The sequence below is a fragment of the Astatotilapia calliptera genome, chromosome 19 (assembly GCF_900246225.1).
Source record: "Astatotilapia calliptera chromosome 19, fAstCal1.2, whole genome shotgun sequence".
Classification (NCBI taxonomy): Eukaryota; Metazoa; Chordata; class Actinopteri; order Cichliformes; family Cichlidae; genus Astatotilapia; species Astatotilapia calliptera.
The window spans coordinates 943,024-956,149 of record NC_039320.1 but is presented as its reverse complement, the minus strand read 5'-3'; the positions used below and the strand labels follow the sequence as shown (position 1 = coordinate 956,149).

The following is a 13,126-nucleotide window of genomic DNA, read 5'->3' as shown; positions in this document are numbered from 1 at the left end:
AAAGGACATTTAACCAAATATTAGTGGGAGTGTATATATACGTATTTCTGACCGTGTTGGATTTGAGAAAGTTCAAAATAAATTCAACTTGTGAACCAACTCTATAACATCCCAAATTTACCATGACATTCAAGCACATGATCTATAAACTTATGACCACAACTGTAAAATGTGATGAAATACTCCCTGGAACGGCATTTTAGTTTTGCTTTTTGACACTTTTTTCTTTTTGCCTTCTGTTGTCTTTTTCTGTAGAGCAAACTTTATCTGTCAGTCAGTTTTTAGACATGTGTTTTATCAATATAACAAGATCCACGTTTCCCTTTGCCGGAGGACAAAAAAAAATTACAATAATAAAGGAAATAATAAAATAGACAAGATGAATCATAGCAAAACAAACATTTAATTATAACAGTTTAACTCTTTCTTCTCTCTCACTTCCTTTTGTCAGTCTGCAGGAGTTTGAGGCTGAATACCAGGAGCTGTGGGATTGGCTGATGGACATGGACGCCATGGTAACAGACAGTCATCAGCTGATGCTGTCAGAAGAGCAGAGACATCACCTCTTCAAGGTAAATAGTGTTACTTTCACCAACTCACAGTACATGTGAATAGACATGACACTTCTGCATCCAGTGCGACTGATGCTTCTTCCAAATATCCAGCCTGTGGGCGCTGGGCCATGAAGGAAAACTGTGCATTGAGATGAAATGTACCATGGTTGTTTCTGTGTATCAAACTACTGCCATGGTGCTTCCCTTTACACTACAGTGTCCATAATAGTGTAACTAGGGGTAATCCTTTCAGAGAACTCATTGAAGTCTGCACCTTCTGTGGACTCTTTTGAGGTCTGCAACAATTGATATTCTTTATTTGATATTCTTAAGCAGACTTAATGTGCACATAAAACCTGCAAGTCTGGACTTTTCAGTTTGCATCGGAGGGACATGGCAACAAGTGTGTGACTTACTCTTCATAATCTGGTTGGAAAAAACAAGTAATCAAGTTACTGTCTGCCCTCACAGTGTACACACTTGTACCCAATTGATGCGTGATTGTGCTAGCAATGTAGTGAAAGTTATCAGTGTTAAACTGAACATATGCCCTGTTGGAATAGAGTAGCCTTGTGCATTTTAAATCATTGTCAGCAAGAACTTAGTGATATAACAAAAAAACAGACATACTTAGAGATGAAGGCTATTGGTCAAAAAAAAAAAAAACAGCCTAAGAAGTAGGCTGCAGTATACTGAAACATCAGTGTAACTTCCATGTCTGAAAAGCCAATGTACAAGTGCTTGGACTCTTTCATATGGCCAGCAGGGGTGACTTCTCTGGTTCTAGAAGGAACTCTAATCGTATAGATGTCTATGGTCCTTCAGAGTCTTTGTTTAAGACCTCAGTAAACTAGAGTCTTTCAAGTTTTTCTGAATGCAACATGATGTTCAGTTTGTAAATGATGGTCCCATTAGTGTCAAAAAGGAGGATGAGTTAGGATGAGTTCACAAAACCTGATCTCACTAACTAATAGGCTGAGGCTACAGTTGCTACATCAATCTCAACAGCCAGTATGTTCATTTTAAGCTGATGCATTCAGCGATGTGCAAAGATTTTGTACAAAGTTTTTTATAGTATGATAAGATAGCTCACAACTGGCACAGCACGGTCCTATTATGACACTCTTGGATGCCTCAGTTTGGAGTCACTTTCTCATCTAGTTCAGCACACTCTGTGCTATAGATGTGACATGGAGGCACACAGCAAACTTCTAATAAGAGAAAAAGAATAAAAGAATAAAAAATTAGACATAGTAAAGAATAAAAAATGAAATTCCCAAATATGCGATGAATAAGTAAAGTATTTCAAATTGTTTTGTATAATAAAAAACAGGAGGTGATGGAGATAAGGCACTATTACAACTTTACCTGGCAAGAAAGACTTCACATGTTTCCAAACATTCACAAAGGGCCCATCGGCTGCTCTGCTTCCATCATGGAGGAGCAGCACTGACTTCAGTCTCAATATAAAAAGAAAACATGTAACTGTGTAGAAAATATAAGTATTTGATGCAAATAATGCCCGCCCACTTTGGCTGGCTTCCTCTTTCCTGCCCTAATCCTCCCTCCACCTCAGATCTCCTTTTTCTAGCCAGGCACACACACAAACATACACCCGTCTTCATCCTCACCAAGGAGAATAGGATTACAAGGCATAGCCTCCCTCATAACCATATCATAGAGAAGGGTGTGTGTGACAGAGAGAGAGAGATTGTGTGTTTGTGTAATGACATCACTGCCACCAGATGAGTAACACAGAAGAACAGGATGTGTTACGATTAGAGATTTCTGAATTGTGCTCTTCTGTCCTTTAAATGCTTACAAACACACACAGGTGCGCGCACGCACACGAAAAGGGGAATCGAATAAAAATATACTTGTTCCTAAACTGTGTAACAGTTTAAAAAGTATAAGTAAGTCATATTTTGAGAGACAGTAAATGAAATATTGAGGTATGTGTGAGCTGGTGCCATGTGTGTACAATTCAGATTCACTCAATTGGCAGATGTTCATGAATCAATGTGTTAATTTCACTAGTGTCAGGTTGGAAATATTAAAAACGGTTGGGTGGATTAAAAATCGAGACAAAAACTTTAGGTGGGTTTTTCCAAGGAGTGGAACCTTGTGGACCTAAATCCACTCCCAGTTCCAGTTTAATGCACTTCACAGTCTTTCCTGGGCTAGGCTCTACATTATCAGGCTTGACTAAATTTTTAACTTCACAGTCTCAGCTGTACAATATTCATGTCACAGTGCTCGTAGTGATTAATTATTTCATTTTAGTTCTCAGTTGGAGGTTTGGGGTATTTCTAACGGCAGTAATATTTCTCATTTGTGAAATACTGCCTATTGTCAAAAGAGCTTCTGTCACTGTGAGCTGCAACTAAATAAAGTATTGAAATGGATCTAAACTGGTTTCTTTTATTTACAAACCACAGTAAACAAAAACCCCGGCTTATTCTGGCTAGATGCTAAATATTTGATCAGAGGGATTGGTGCAAAAAATACACTAAAAATAGGTACATGATAGTTCACATTGGACATAAAAGACCAATAACCAAAACAAAGCAGTGTTACTGGTGCTGGACATTTTAACATTTTGGAGTTAACGTGTGTGTCAACCATGCAACTGTACGCATGTTTATTCATTAATGGTAATAGATAAACTGCGTGCACATACTCTGTTTTTAGAGATCAAACTGCTGACATCTCTTTCTCTTCTTACCCACAAGGCACTGCTGCGAACCAGCAGACATGTAACTTTGTGTTGTTTTCCACTCTTTTTCCCATCCTTCAAACGTCTGTGTGCGTGCGTGCAGACATGACTTATTTAGTGGCCGATGAGACTCACCTGGCCTGCAAATTATTGATAAGTGTAAAGATGAACCTAATTTCTCCATAGGAGTTGCACTTAAATATTCATCTCCATATGAATATTCATGGCAGCGATGATGCGTGCATGAATATTGGATGACTCTGGAATCGCTGGGCATTCTCTTCTTCTCCTTTCTCCCTCGTTCTTTCTTTTGTCTTTCTCTCTTTTTTTTCTTTTTTTTTGATGTGTCAACTCTACCGCTAAAATATTGATGCGGAGCTCAACAGCGTCTCCTCGCCCGGTCCAAGGTCGCTTTCTTATACTGTTTCTCTCCTTCTCCACCGCTGAGACTTACGGAGACAGGTCTACAGGCCTGTATACTGTAAGCTGCTCATATAGGGCTTTTGTATCTTATAGAGGTTGTTGTGCTGTGTTCAAACTGTAAAAATACCATGACAGTGAATCCACTGTATTCATGTAGCAGCTATAAAATGCGCTTGTGCCCCAACAACTTTGTATCCTTGTATTTTCCTTGTATATTTATGGCTGTAGATAGCACTGTGTCTTTCATTTACCTGAATTTCTGCATTTAAACAAAGCTTTTTCTCATTAAAGTGTTCAATTAAAATCATTACTGGTGTAATCAAACCCCTACCGAAGGGATTAGTCATTCATCTGAGTAATAGATGGGCATTAATGGCAAAAAACTCCGGCAGAACCAGGCTCAGGGATGGGCGGGGCCATCTGCTGCAACTGGTTGGGGTGAGAGAAGGAAGACAGGATAGAAAACATGCTGTGGAAGAGAGCCAGAAATTGATAAGAAGTATGATTCAGTGCAGAGAGGTCTATTAACACATAGTGAGTGAGAAAGGTGACTGAAGAAGAAACATTCAATGCATCATGGGAATCCCCCAGAAGCCTACGCGTATTGCAGCACAACTAAGGGAGGATTCAGAGTCACCTGATCCAGCCCTAACTATATGCTCTAGCAAAAAGGAAAGTTTTAAGCCTAATCTTAAAAGTAGAGATAGTGATAACAGCATAGTTTTGTGTAGGCTAAAGCTTCATGCTGTAATCCAAACAATCAGGAACATGAAGCCATGTGACTGCTGATTTTCTAAGAATTAAGCTTAAACCAGTGGCTAGTTGGAAAACTAGTGATGACGAGTGTAAAACTGTGATTTCTGACTTGCTTTAAGCAGAGACATTAAAAGAGAGGGACACAGCACTCAAAGAATCCTAAATTGAAATCTATGGGAACAGTCTCTAGAAACAAAGACGATAATTTCTCTGCTCAGCCCAACAGGGACACATCCACTTGTGCTGCTGCACTGACGGATGTGCACAGCTGAGTGTCACCACTGTTTCAGTTATCTGATTACAGGCGGATCTCTTTGTTATCAGAGTGTTGGCAGATGTACTTTTCATTTTCCTTGGCTTAATGTATCCATTACGTGAATTAGCATGGCATTAGTTCAGCCTAGTGGTAGGCGCAGGAAAAATAGTTTATTTAAACATTATTTTGGCAGAAAGTCACCAAAAGTTTAAAGTGTTTCTTCTCCAGAATTGTTCGCAGGAGCAGAATATATAAAACGAAGATAAATAAGGTACAGTAAGTAATGCAGAGGTCTATTTAGGCATGATTTCAAAGATAGACTTAACAACATGTGGCAATAAATGAAGCATAATAAAATAATAAAATAAAACTAGCATAAATGAAGGGAGGACATTAAAGGAAGTTGCAAGAGCTTGAGTGATGTGACCTCTGAATCGGAGTAATGAAATATCCATGAAGACTCTTCACACCAAACAACCCCAGTGAGCCTTAACATGTTATTCTCAATCCTCCATTGGAAAGCTCAGTTTTGCAAACAGATTTCTTTTTATTCCACTGATTGTTGGGTTTTCTCTATATTATTGTAGCGTCTTTGGCATAAAGCACCTTGAGGCAACTGTTGTTGTGGTGCTATATAAACTAAACTGAACTTAACTAGCTTCCCTCTGCCATTTTTGCTTTATGTAGGTACTGATTCCCTTTTATATTCTTTAGATCACGTTTAGATCAGAGTCTGCCTAATAGGCACTGAAAAGCACTTTTATTAAGCTGTTGAGTGCTATTTGAATCTCTTCCTTAAAACTATGACTAGGAATCTGAAGAGGAATCTTTTTTTTTTAACTTCTTTTTTAACATTTTTCAGTTAAAAGCCACACTTTGCACAGTGTCACTTTATTTAAAAAAAGGTACAATATAAGGAGAGACCCTTAATGGTCCATTGCTTATGGTTTGCATATAATTTATTAGGTACAAAATCAATATCGTGTCAGTAGCTTCTTTATCTCTTCTATCAAACTAACCTTGATGATAATATTTTGCCATGTTTTCACAGATAAATTAATCCATTTATTACCCAGGTCCATTAGTTTTTGGATCAGTCTTTTATCACTCAGCCATGCTTGAATTGGAATATACCCAGTAAAGTGTTCTTCAGTTTCCTTCCATCTTGCTTTGCACAGTAGTTTCAGAATAAGTCTGAAATATATTCCTTTTTTAAGCAGGGTAATGCAAATTCTCCCTTGTTCTTTTTCAGTATGCAGGTTTAAAGTCCTATTCTCGTTTTTTTCCCTTGCCAAATATACTGTGATACTAATTTGTCCCATTTGATTGAATTGCTTATCGTTTATTTCAATTGAGAGTGCTTGGAATAGTATAATAACCTGGGTAAGATGGTCGTGCAGATATCCTCAGACCTCCCATCAGTATCTTTCTTCGCACTTATGTAATTCAAAGCTCACTTAACTGAAAATTTAAATGCTTACGCCTCTTTTGGAATCCTGGGTCCAGGAATATGAAACCTGATTGAACCTCCATTTTTTTTAGTGTTTCATGTTCCAATTCCACCAAATGAGTCTTTCAAGGAAAAGTTACTTCTGTTTCTTCCTTCTTCAGTTCAGCCATAAATTTATCTCCTCAATTGGGTTTCCCAGACTGTTTACATTATAGCTTGCTACTTCAATTTTACATGGTGCTTATATACACCCCTGCTGATACGATGACAGTATGAGCACAATGGATAAACAGTAACGCAGCAAGCAGAAGCGTAATATACCGACGATTTGTCACCTAGTGTAAAATGTTACACTTTGGGAGTGAGTACGTGTTGACTCTTCAGGTATCTCGATGGTACAATACCTGGAGCCTTTCCTTAACCTCCTAGGACCTGGCGTCCACATATGTGGACATCACATTTTGGGTTATTTAGACCAAAATTCTCAATTTTGCTCTACAAGGGCCTGATATCTACTTATGAGGACATTATACTGCTACTGTAGATATAACAAATATCCTCATATGTGACTCTCATTTTTCTTAGAAACAAAAATTAGGTAAAAAAACAAATCTGGTAATTCTTTATTTTTACATTCATTGGGCCCCAATATGCCCAAATATCAAAGAGAATTTAAAAATGCATGCCGTGGAAGAGTTCGGGTCTTAGGAGGTTAAAGCTTTGTGTCAATGCATTTCCATTATGACTGATTCAGTCCAGTATGGATGTTGGGTTTTTGAAAACCTTCACTGGGATCCCTCTCCCTGGTATGTATAGTGTCGCCTGCTGTGCTGAGCTGTAGGTCACCATGCTGCCTTTGTAAAATATTTATTTATTTATTTTTTACTATTGGGAGCCTCTGTTTATCCTCTGTGCTGTCTAAGGTGGTCTGAAATGAAGTTTTAATTCATGCAAAACTGTTTTTTTCTCTTTTCCTTATGGCTCTAAACAGAGCTGGATCTAATATAAACTACCACTGCAATCCATATTTATTATGGGAGCACTTCATCCAACCTTCTTATGACTGTGTTGGATAAACATTCAGTCATAACAGGCTCACTATTATTAACAAGAACGCGACACATAATATGTGGGAGCTATGTTACCATGTGTTATATATGCTCATGCAGTACAAATGAATGCTTGGACATTTCACTACTCCTGCCTCTCTCAGTTTGTGTGTATCCTGCAGAAAAGCAGCTCTAACCCTCTTGTTTTTGCAGTGATTTTTTTTTCCGCTCCATGTGACCGTTAAAGAACCTCGCTGTGCTCCCCTAGAATACTGGGGGGACTCGACCTTGTAACCATAGCAACAACAGGGCCCAACAAAAGTTGGGGTTTTTTGGGAGGTGTGGGTGTGTGAGTGTTTGCCTTTGCGTGGTGTGGAACTGAAAAAGCAGTGTGTATGTGGGCATTTTTGTGTTGTCTTTGTGTGTGTGTGTGTGTGTGTGTGTGTGTGTGTGTGTGTGTGTGTGTGTGTGTGTGTGTGTGTCCTCCGGAAAAGGATAGCTGGGCTGACAGTTGTTCTGTGAGTAGCCTTGGCAGGCCGAGGCTCTACTGTTTATTGTGATGTTAGAGTGAGGCACTTATCAACCTTGGAAAGCAGGGAGGAAGGAGGAGAGGAGTGTTTGTGTGCTCTTTGATACAGATATGTGTAGTGTTCCAGACACATAAGTGAATCTGGAGAAGAAAAAAAAACTTTTATGTAAAATCCTTCTAGTTTGTGGTCAACATCTGGAAAGTGCTTATTAAGTTTCTAAGGGGAGAGAAAGCCCACCTTTTAAGTATAAAAAAGTACTATAATATATAGTATGCAGCACACAGTAATATATTTACATTTGTAAAAAAAATGCCCTACATTTATGTGAAAAATAAAGTTTCCACCAAACTCTCTGTAGTGCAATTAAAAACTAAGTACACCCCATGAGTCAGTAGCTTGTAGAAGCATCTTTAACATCAGTATCTTGATGTAATCATTTATCAGTTTCTCACTTCATTATGTGGTTATTTTGGCCCACTCTCCTTAAAACTGTTGCATCAGTTCATTGAGATTTGTAGGCATTCATTTATGTGCAGCTCTCTTCAGGTCCTGCCATAGCATTTTTAATGGGTTGAGGTCTGGACTTTGATCTTTTTTTCTTTTTTAGTCATTTAGCTGCGGGTGCATTTGGGATCGCAGTTGTGTTGTGACAACTAAAACTAAAAAGACAGATGACCTCACGTTTGACTGAAGAATACTTTGTTATCAAGAGGGGTTTATGGTGGACTCAATGACCGCAAGGTGCCTAGGTCCCGTGGCTTCAAAACAATCCCAAATCATCACCCCTCCGTTATCATGTTTTACAGTTGGTATGAGTTGTTTGTGCTGATATGCTGTGTTTTTCACCAAACAGGATGATCGGATCAGATCAGATTAGAAAATTTGCTGTGCATTATGGCCAAATTTGGGTCTTTTGTCCATTGCTTCAAAGGACATTGTTCAGATGTGGTTTGTTCAGATGAATCTCCGCAAACCTAAGCTTTGCTGCCATGTTCTTTTCAGAGTGAAGAGACTTTCTCTTGGGAATCCTTCCAAACAAGCCATACTTTTTAAAAAAATTTCTAACTGGACTGTCATGGACTTGAATATTTAACTTGCTGAGGTCTGTAGAGTCTGAGATGTAGCGCTTGCTTTTTAAAAATATTTCTCTGAACCTCGCACAGTCTGACCTTGGGGTGAATTTGACAGGAAATCCACATCTGGAAAGGTTGGTACCTGTCTTGAATATTCTCAACTTGTGAATAATCTTTTTCACTGTACAAAAATGTTACTTAAAGTTAAAACTTTCTGGAAAAGACCTTATAAGCCTTCCCACAGTCATGGACAGTAACATTTGCTTCTCTAAGATGATTGCTGATGTCTTTCCTCATTGTGTGAACGTATAATATTGTCAGTTAATTAAGTGCATTTGATTAGCAATATGTGGCTGCTTCTCGCCTTCTCTAGGGGTGTATTTAGTTTTTCAATGAATTTTCCAGTCCTGTGAAAAACTTCCATCTTCCATCACTTGTGTTCAAGACCCTGAAATACTTAAACTCCACCCTTTTCCAACCAAAAATCATGATCTTTGATTATCAGCTGCTAAATCTCATGCCAGCTACTTCATATTCTGGTGCAAACGTTTTGCAGACGATGTGGTTTTGTTGGTCAATGAAGCCAACAAAACCACATCGTCTGCAAAAAGCAGAGATTCTGAGGCTACTGAATCAGAAAGTATCCTTTATGGAAATTCTGTTGTCAGCTGTCCTTGGAATTCTGTTGAAGTTCTGCCAGAGATGGGAGTTGACAATCTCTGTCAGACACTAGAGTGCTTAGAGCATACGGCTATGGATCTGTCAACATGATTACAAAATTGCTCATTGACTTGTGGCCTAGGGTGTTACATGCATTTATGGACACCCTTGTCTTCAAACACAGTGTTTGTTTGTATTTTGAATTGTATTTCTTTTTCTTTTTCTGTGGTTAGTAAATCCCTTTTTAAGCATATTCTAGTTCATGGAAGTCCAATAGCAAAACACTGCTCGGGTTCAAATCAGACAAACTATTTCTCCCAGTCTCACATAATTTGGTCACACTGTCATTCACTGTTTGAATGTTAAATTCCCTCAGTAGGTTAGTCTAGTTCCCAGATTGGGCGCCTTCAAGGACCTGACTTCAGGCACCACAAGACGCCAGGTACTCTTAGTTGTTTTTTGGTGCATAAGTGCAAATGATAGTCAGGACTTGTTCCCTGATCCAAAGGCACAAGGTGGCAACCCTCTAGCCAGAGTTCGATCCCTGGCTCCCCAGTCTGCATGCCAAGTATCCTTGGGCAAGTTACTAATCCCAAGTTGCTCTCTGAAGCATCCAGTAGGAATGCGTGTGAATGTTGGCCCCTCCCCTTCCTCAAAATAGAAATATTTTGTGAAATGAAGATCAAAACAAATTCTGATAGTAGCTTTACAGTGGTTAGTTACAGTGGTTAGTTACAGTGGTAGTTACAGTGGTTAGTTACAGTGCAGTGGTAGTTACAGTGGTTAGTTACAGTGGTTAGTTACAGTGGTTAGTTACTGTGGAATGTGATCAAGTCTTTCACAGTAAACTTTTATCCATGTCTTCCCCTCTCCTTTCTGTCTTCTGTCTCCTGTTATTTATCCAAGTGATTATTTTTCTGTGTGTGTTTTTTCTTCATCTTTCCGTGCAGGCTTCTGTTTGTGTTCATGTTATGTGTACTCTGTTGATGCTCACTTTTTTCAGTGCATGTTTCAGCTGTGTCCCTGACCGTTTGTGTGGATCCAGCTGGTGCGTGTGTGCTTCGTTTTGTGTTGGTGTGTACATCGCGGGCCCACAGCGAGATGAAACAAGCATCGGACCTTGTAGAGAGTGTCAACCAATCACACATCAAGGCCCATCAAACTCAGCCAGTAGATGATCAAGGTTCTGTCCCCAAGTCCACAGGAGGCGGCGCTAGTGCTCTTTTCCTAGAAGCGTGTGTGTGTGTGTGTGTGTGTGTGTGTGTGTGTGTGTGTGTGTGTGTGTGTGTGTGTTTGTGACATTTCACAGACCATGATAATATTTAATTGAAACACAGAAATAACTTCACTCACCGCACACACATGCACACAGCTAATAAAAATACACAGGGAAACATTAAAGCATGGAGTTAATGTGCAAGCACACACATAAAGTGAAAGCACATCCCACACATTTGATGTCTCTTTATCATATATAAACACATTGGGTATCAGTGAAAGTTTAAATTACTAATGAAAAACAACTGGAGGTAGGACTGCAGCAGGACATAATAGAATACAAAAGCACTGGAGATGCTGTGATTGTTAAAACGCAGTTCAGAATCAGTTGATACTTGTTTCAGCCAGTTCGACCTAATTCTTTGTATTCATCCAGCAAAAACTTCTATCTTGGTTACTTGAACCTACGTAGTACTGGGCAGTTTTTAGCTAATACTTGTGATAGGTAGCTTTGTTGTTTGTCAATATTTTCAAGGAACATGAAATAAATACTTCACAAATGTAGCATGTAGCATGTGTTTTTGCATTGTGTTGCTGAGAGAAATGCTATCTGTATGGATGCATTTGTTCCTCCTAAACCTATGTATTCTTTTCAGTATTCATGGTGCCTTTCTAGGTGTGCCAATTCCATAGATACGCAAACATTCACACCAATAGAAAAGAGACAAAGAGAGACCAGAAGTGGGAGAAAAAGATAGAAAAGGCAGGTCACACAGGAGGACAAGGAGACCATGAAAATACAAAGAGATGGTCTTGAATTTGGCATTTTCTTTTTCATGCATTATTGAGCCCTGATAACAATAGTTAAACAATATTGTTTCTGTGTGTGCGATGGAGACCTTACATGATGAGATTTAAGGAAAGCAGGAAGGTGAAGGAACGGTTACAGAAAGTGTAAGTGGAGGCATACTTAAGACTTAGGGTCTTTGGTAAAAATCAGAAATTTCAGTTCAAGATTTTATGTGAAACTGTTTCATTGCATTAAGTCATCACACATGTCCCCCACCCGTCTCTCTCTTTCTTTGTCTCTTTTCCTCTCTCTCCCTGTGGCGAGTTCCAGTGGAGTCCAACTAATTACAGTGGCTATCAGGACTGAGGGTGTGTGTGTGTGTGTGCATCCCTGCCGCTAAATTCTCATTTCAAATAGCCCATGGTGCTCTGATGGAACGCTGGGCTGCAGACACACACTTATATACTCACACGCTCGCACACACACCTGCTCATTAACTGGGTTCCAAAACCAATCAGTGTGGGTGCGACAGAGTGCGAGCTCTGTCTGAGGCTGTACACACAAGCAGTGTGTTTTCGCTGGTCGTCTGGTTATCTGTGCTTTAAAGCAGAAGGAGAAACACAGAAATGATTAACACAGACTGATGCAGGGAGAGAAAAGACTATAAAACGTCTTTATTTTTCTAAACAAAAGCAGTTTAACCCTTTGAGTAAGGCCCGTGACTTCTTTTCAGAGTTATTACAAGGGCTCGTCACTATAACTGATTCAATTCCGATTCACAAGGTCCCGACCACAAAAACACAAAGTGGTGCAAATGCGCTAAGACAGAAATTGGCTTACCGTCCCGATTTCCTCCATTATTTCACCGGTAGCCGGTAGCCTCATGATATCAGCAGTTACCACGGCTAACTAGCCGCATCACCCACCTACAGACACGTGACTGGACAGACGCTACATGCAGTAAATTTGGGCCCACATGGGGTTTAGCCTTGCAACTTTTGATTTGTTGAAGTGACATGAACGTGGCAGTGCTGTAATTTTTCACTGTTTCACTTTAGAAATATAAATCTTTGCACAGATGATGGTTATATGTTGGATACTGAATTTCTGGAATGAAATGTGAACTGAAGCATATTTTTAAATTTATATATATGTTAAATATATGCTAAAAATAAATTAAAAAAGTAGGCGAAGATAAAATCTACTTACTCTTTCTGTGTTCCAGTCTCAGTAACTTTGACAAAGTAATATCTGCTGCAATATTTACACCTATGATAAAATTTCACAAGTGTTAGCTTTATTTTGATACCAAGATTGTATACATAGAGTTTGTAATTGCAGAGAAATACTCAATTAATTTTGGGCATTTCATTTTCAAGCAGGAAGCTCAGAAAACCCTAAAAAATATATTTCATCTGAACAGGTCTCATTATTGATGAGAGGTCAGGGTAACTGATACATGATTTAGTTTTGGAATTTTAAGAAATATTGACTAAACAGTCAGTCAGTCATCAAAGTTATTCTGTGGCTCTTCCCATACCATTGAAATACCAAAGCTCTTTCTCTTCTTGTCCATGCTCAGAGATTTTTGACACATGACCGGCAAACTGAATGAGGTGTTCATGGCTTGGATTGGGCGCCAGCTTCCTTC

The 13,126-nt window shown here is 39.1% G+C and overlaps 1 protein-coding gene across 1 annotated transcript in view; it reads left to right on the top strand.

The window, feature by feature from the left end:
• akap6 (A kinase (PRKA) anchor protein 6) overlaps positions 1–13,126 on the top strand; it is a 223,063-nt gene that overhangs the window by 128,872 nt on the left and 81,065 nt on the right. Inside the window, exon 15 of the mRNA XM_026151733.1 lies at positions 452–572. Within this exon, the coding sequence (XP_026007518.1) occupies positions 452–572 (121 nt within the window). The remainder of the gene's footprint in view (positions 1–451; positions 573–13,126) is intronic.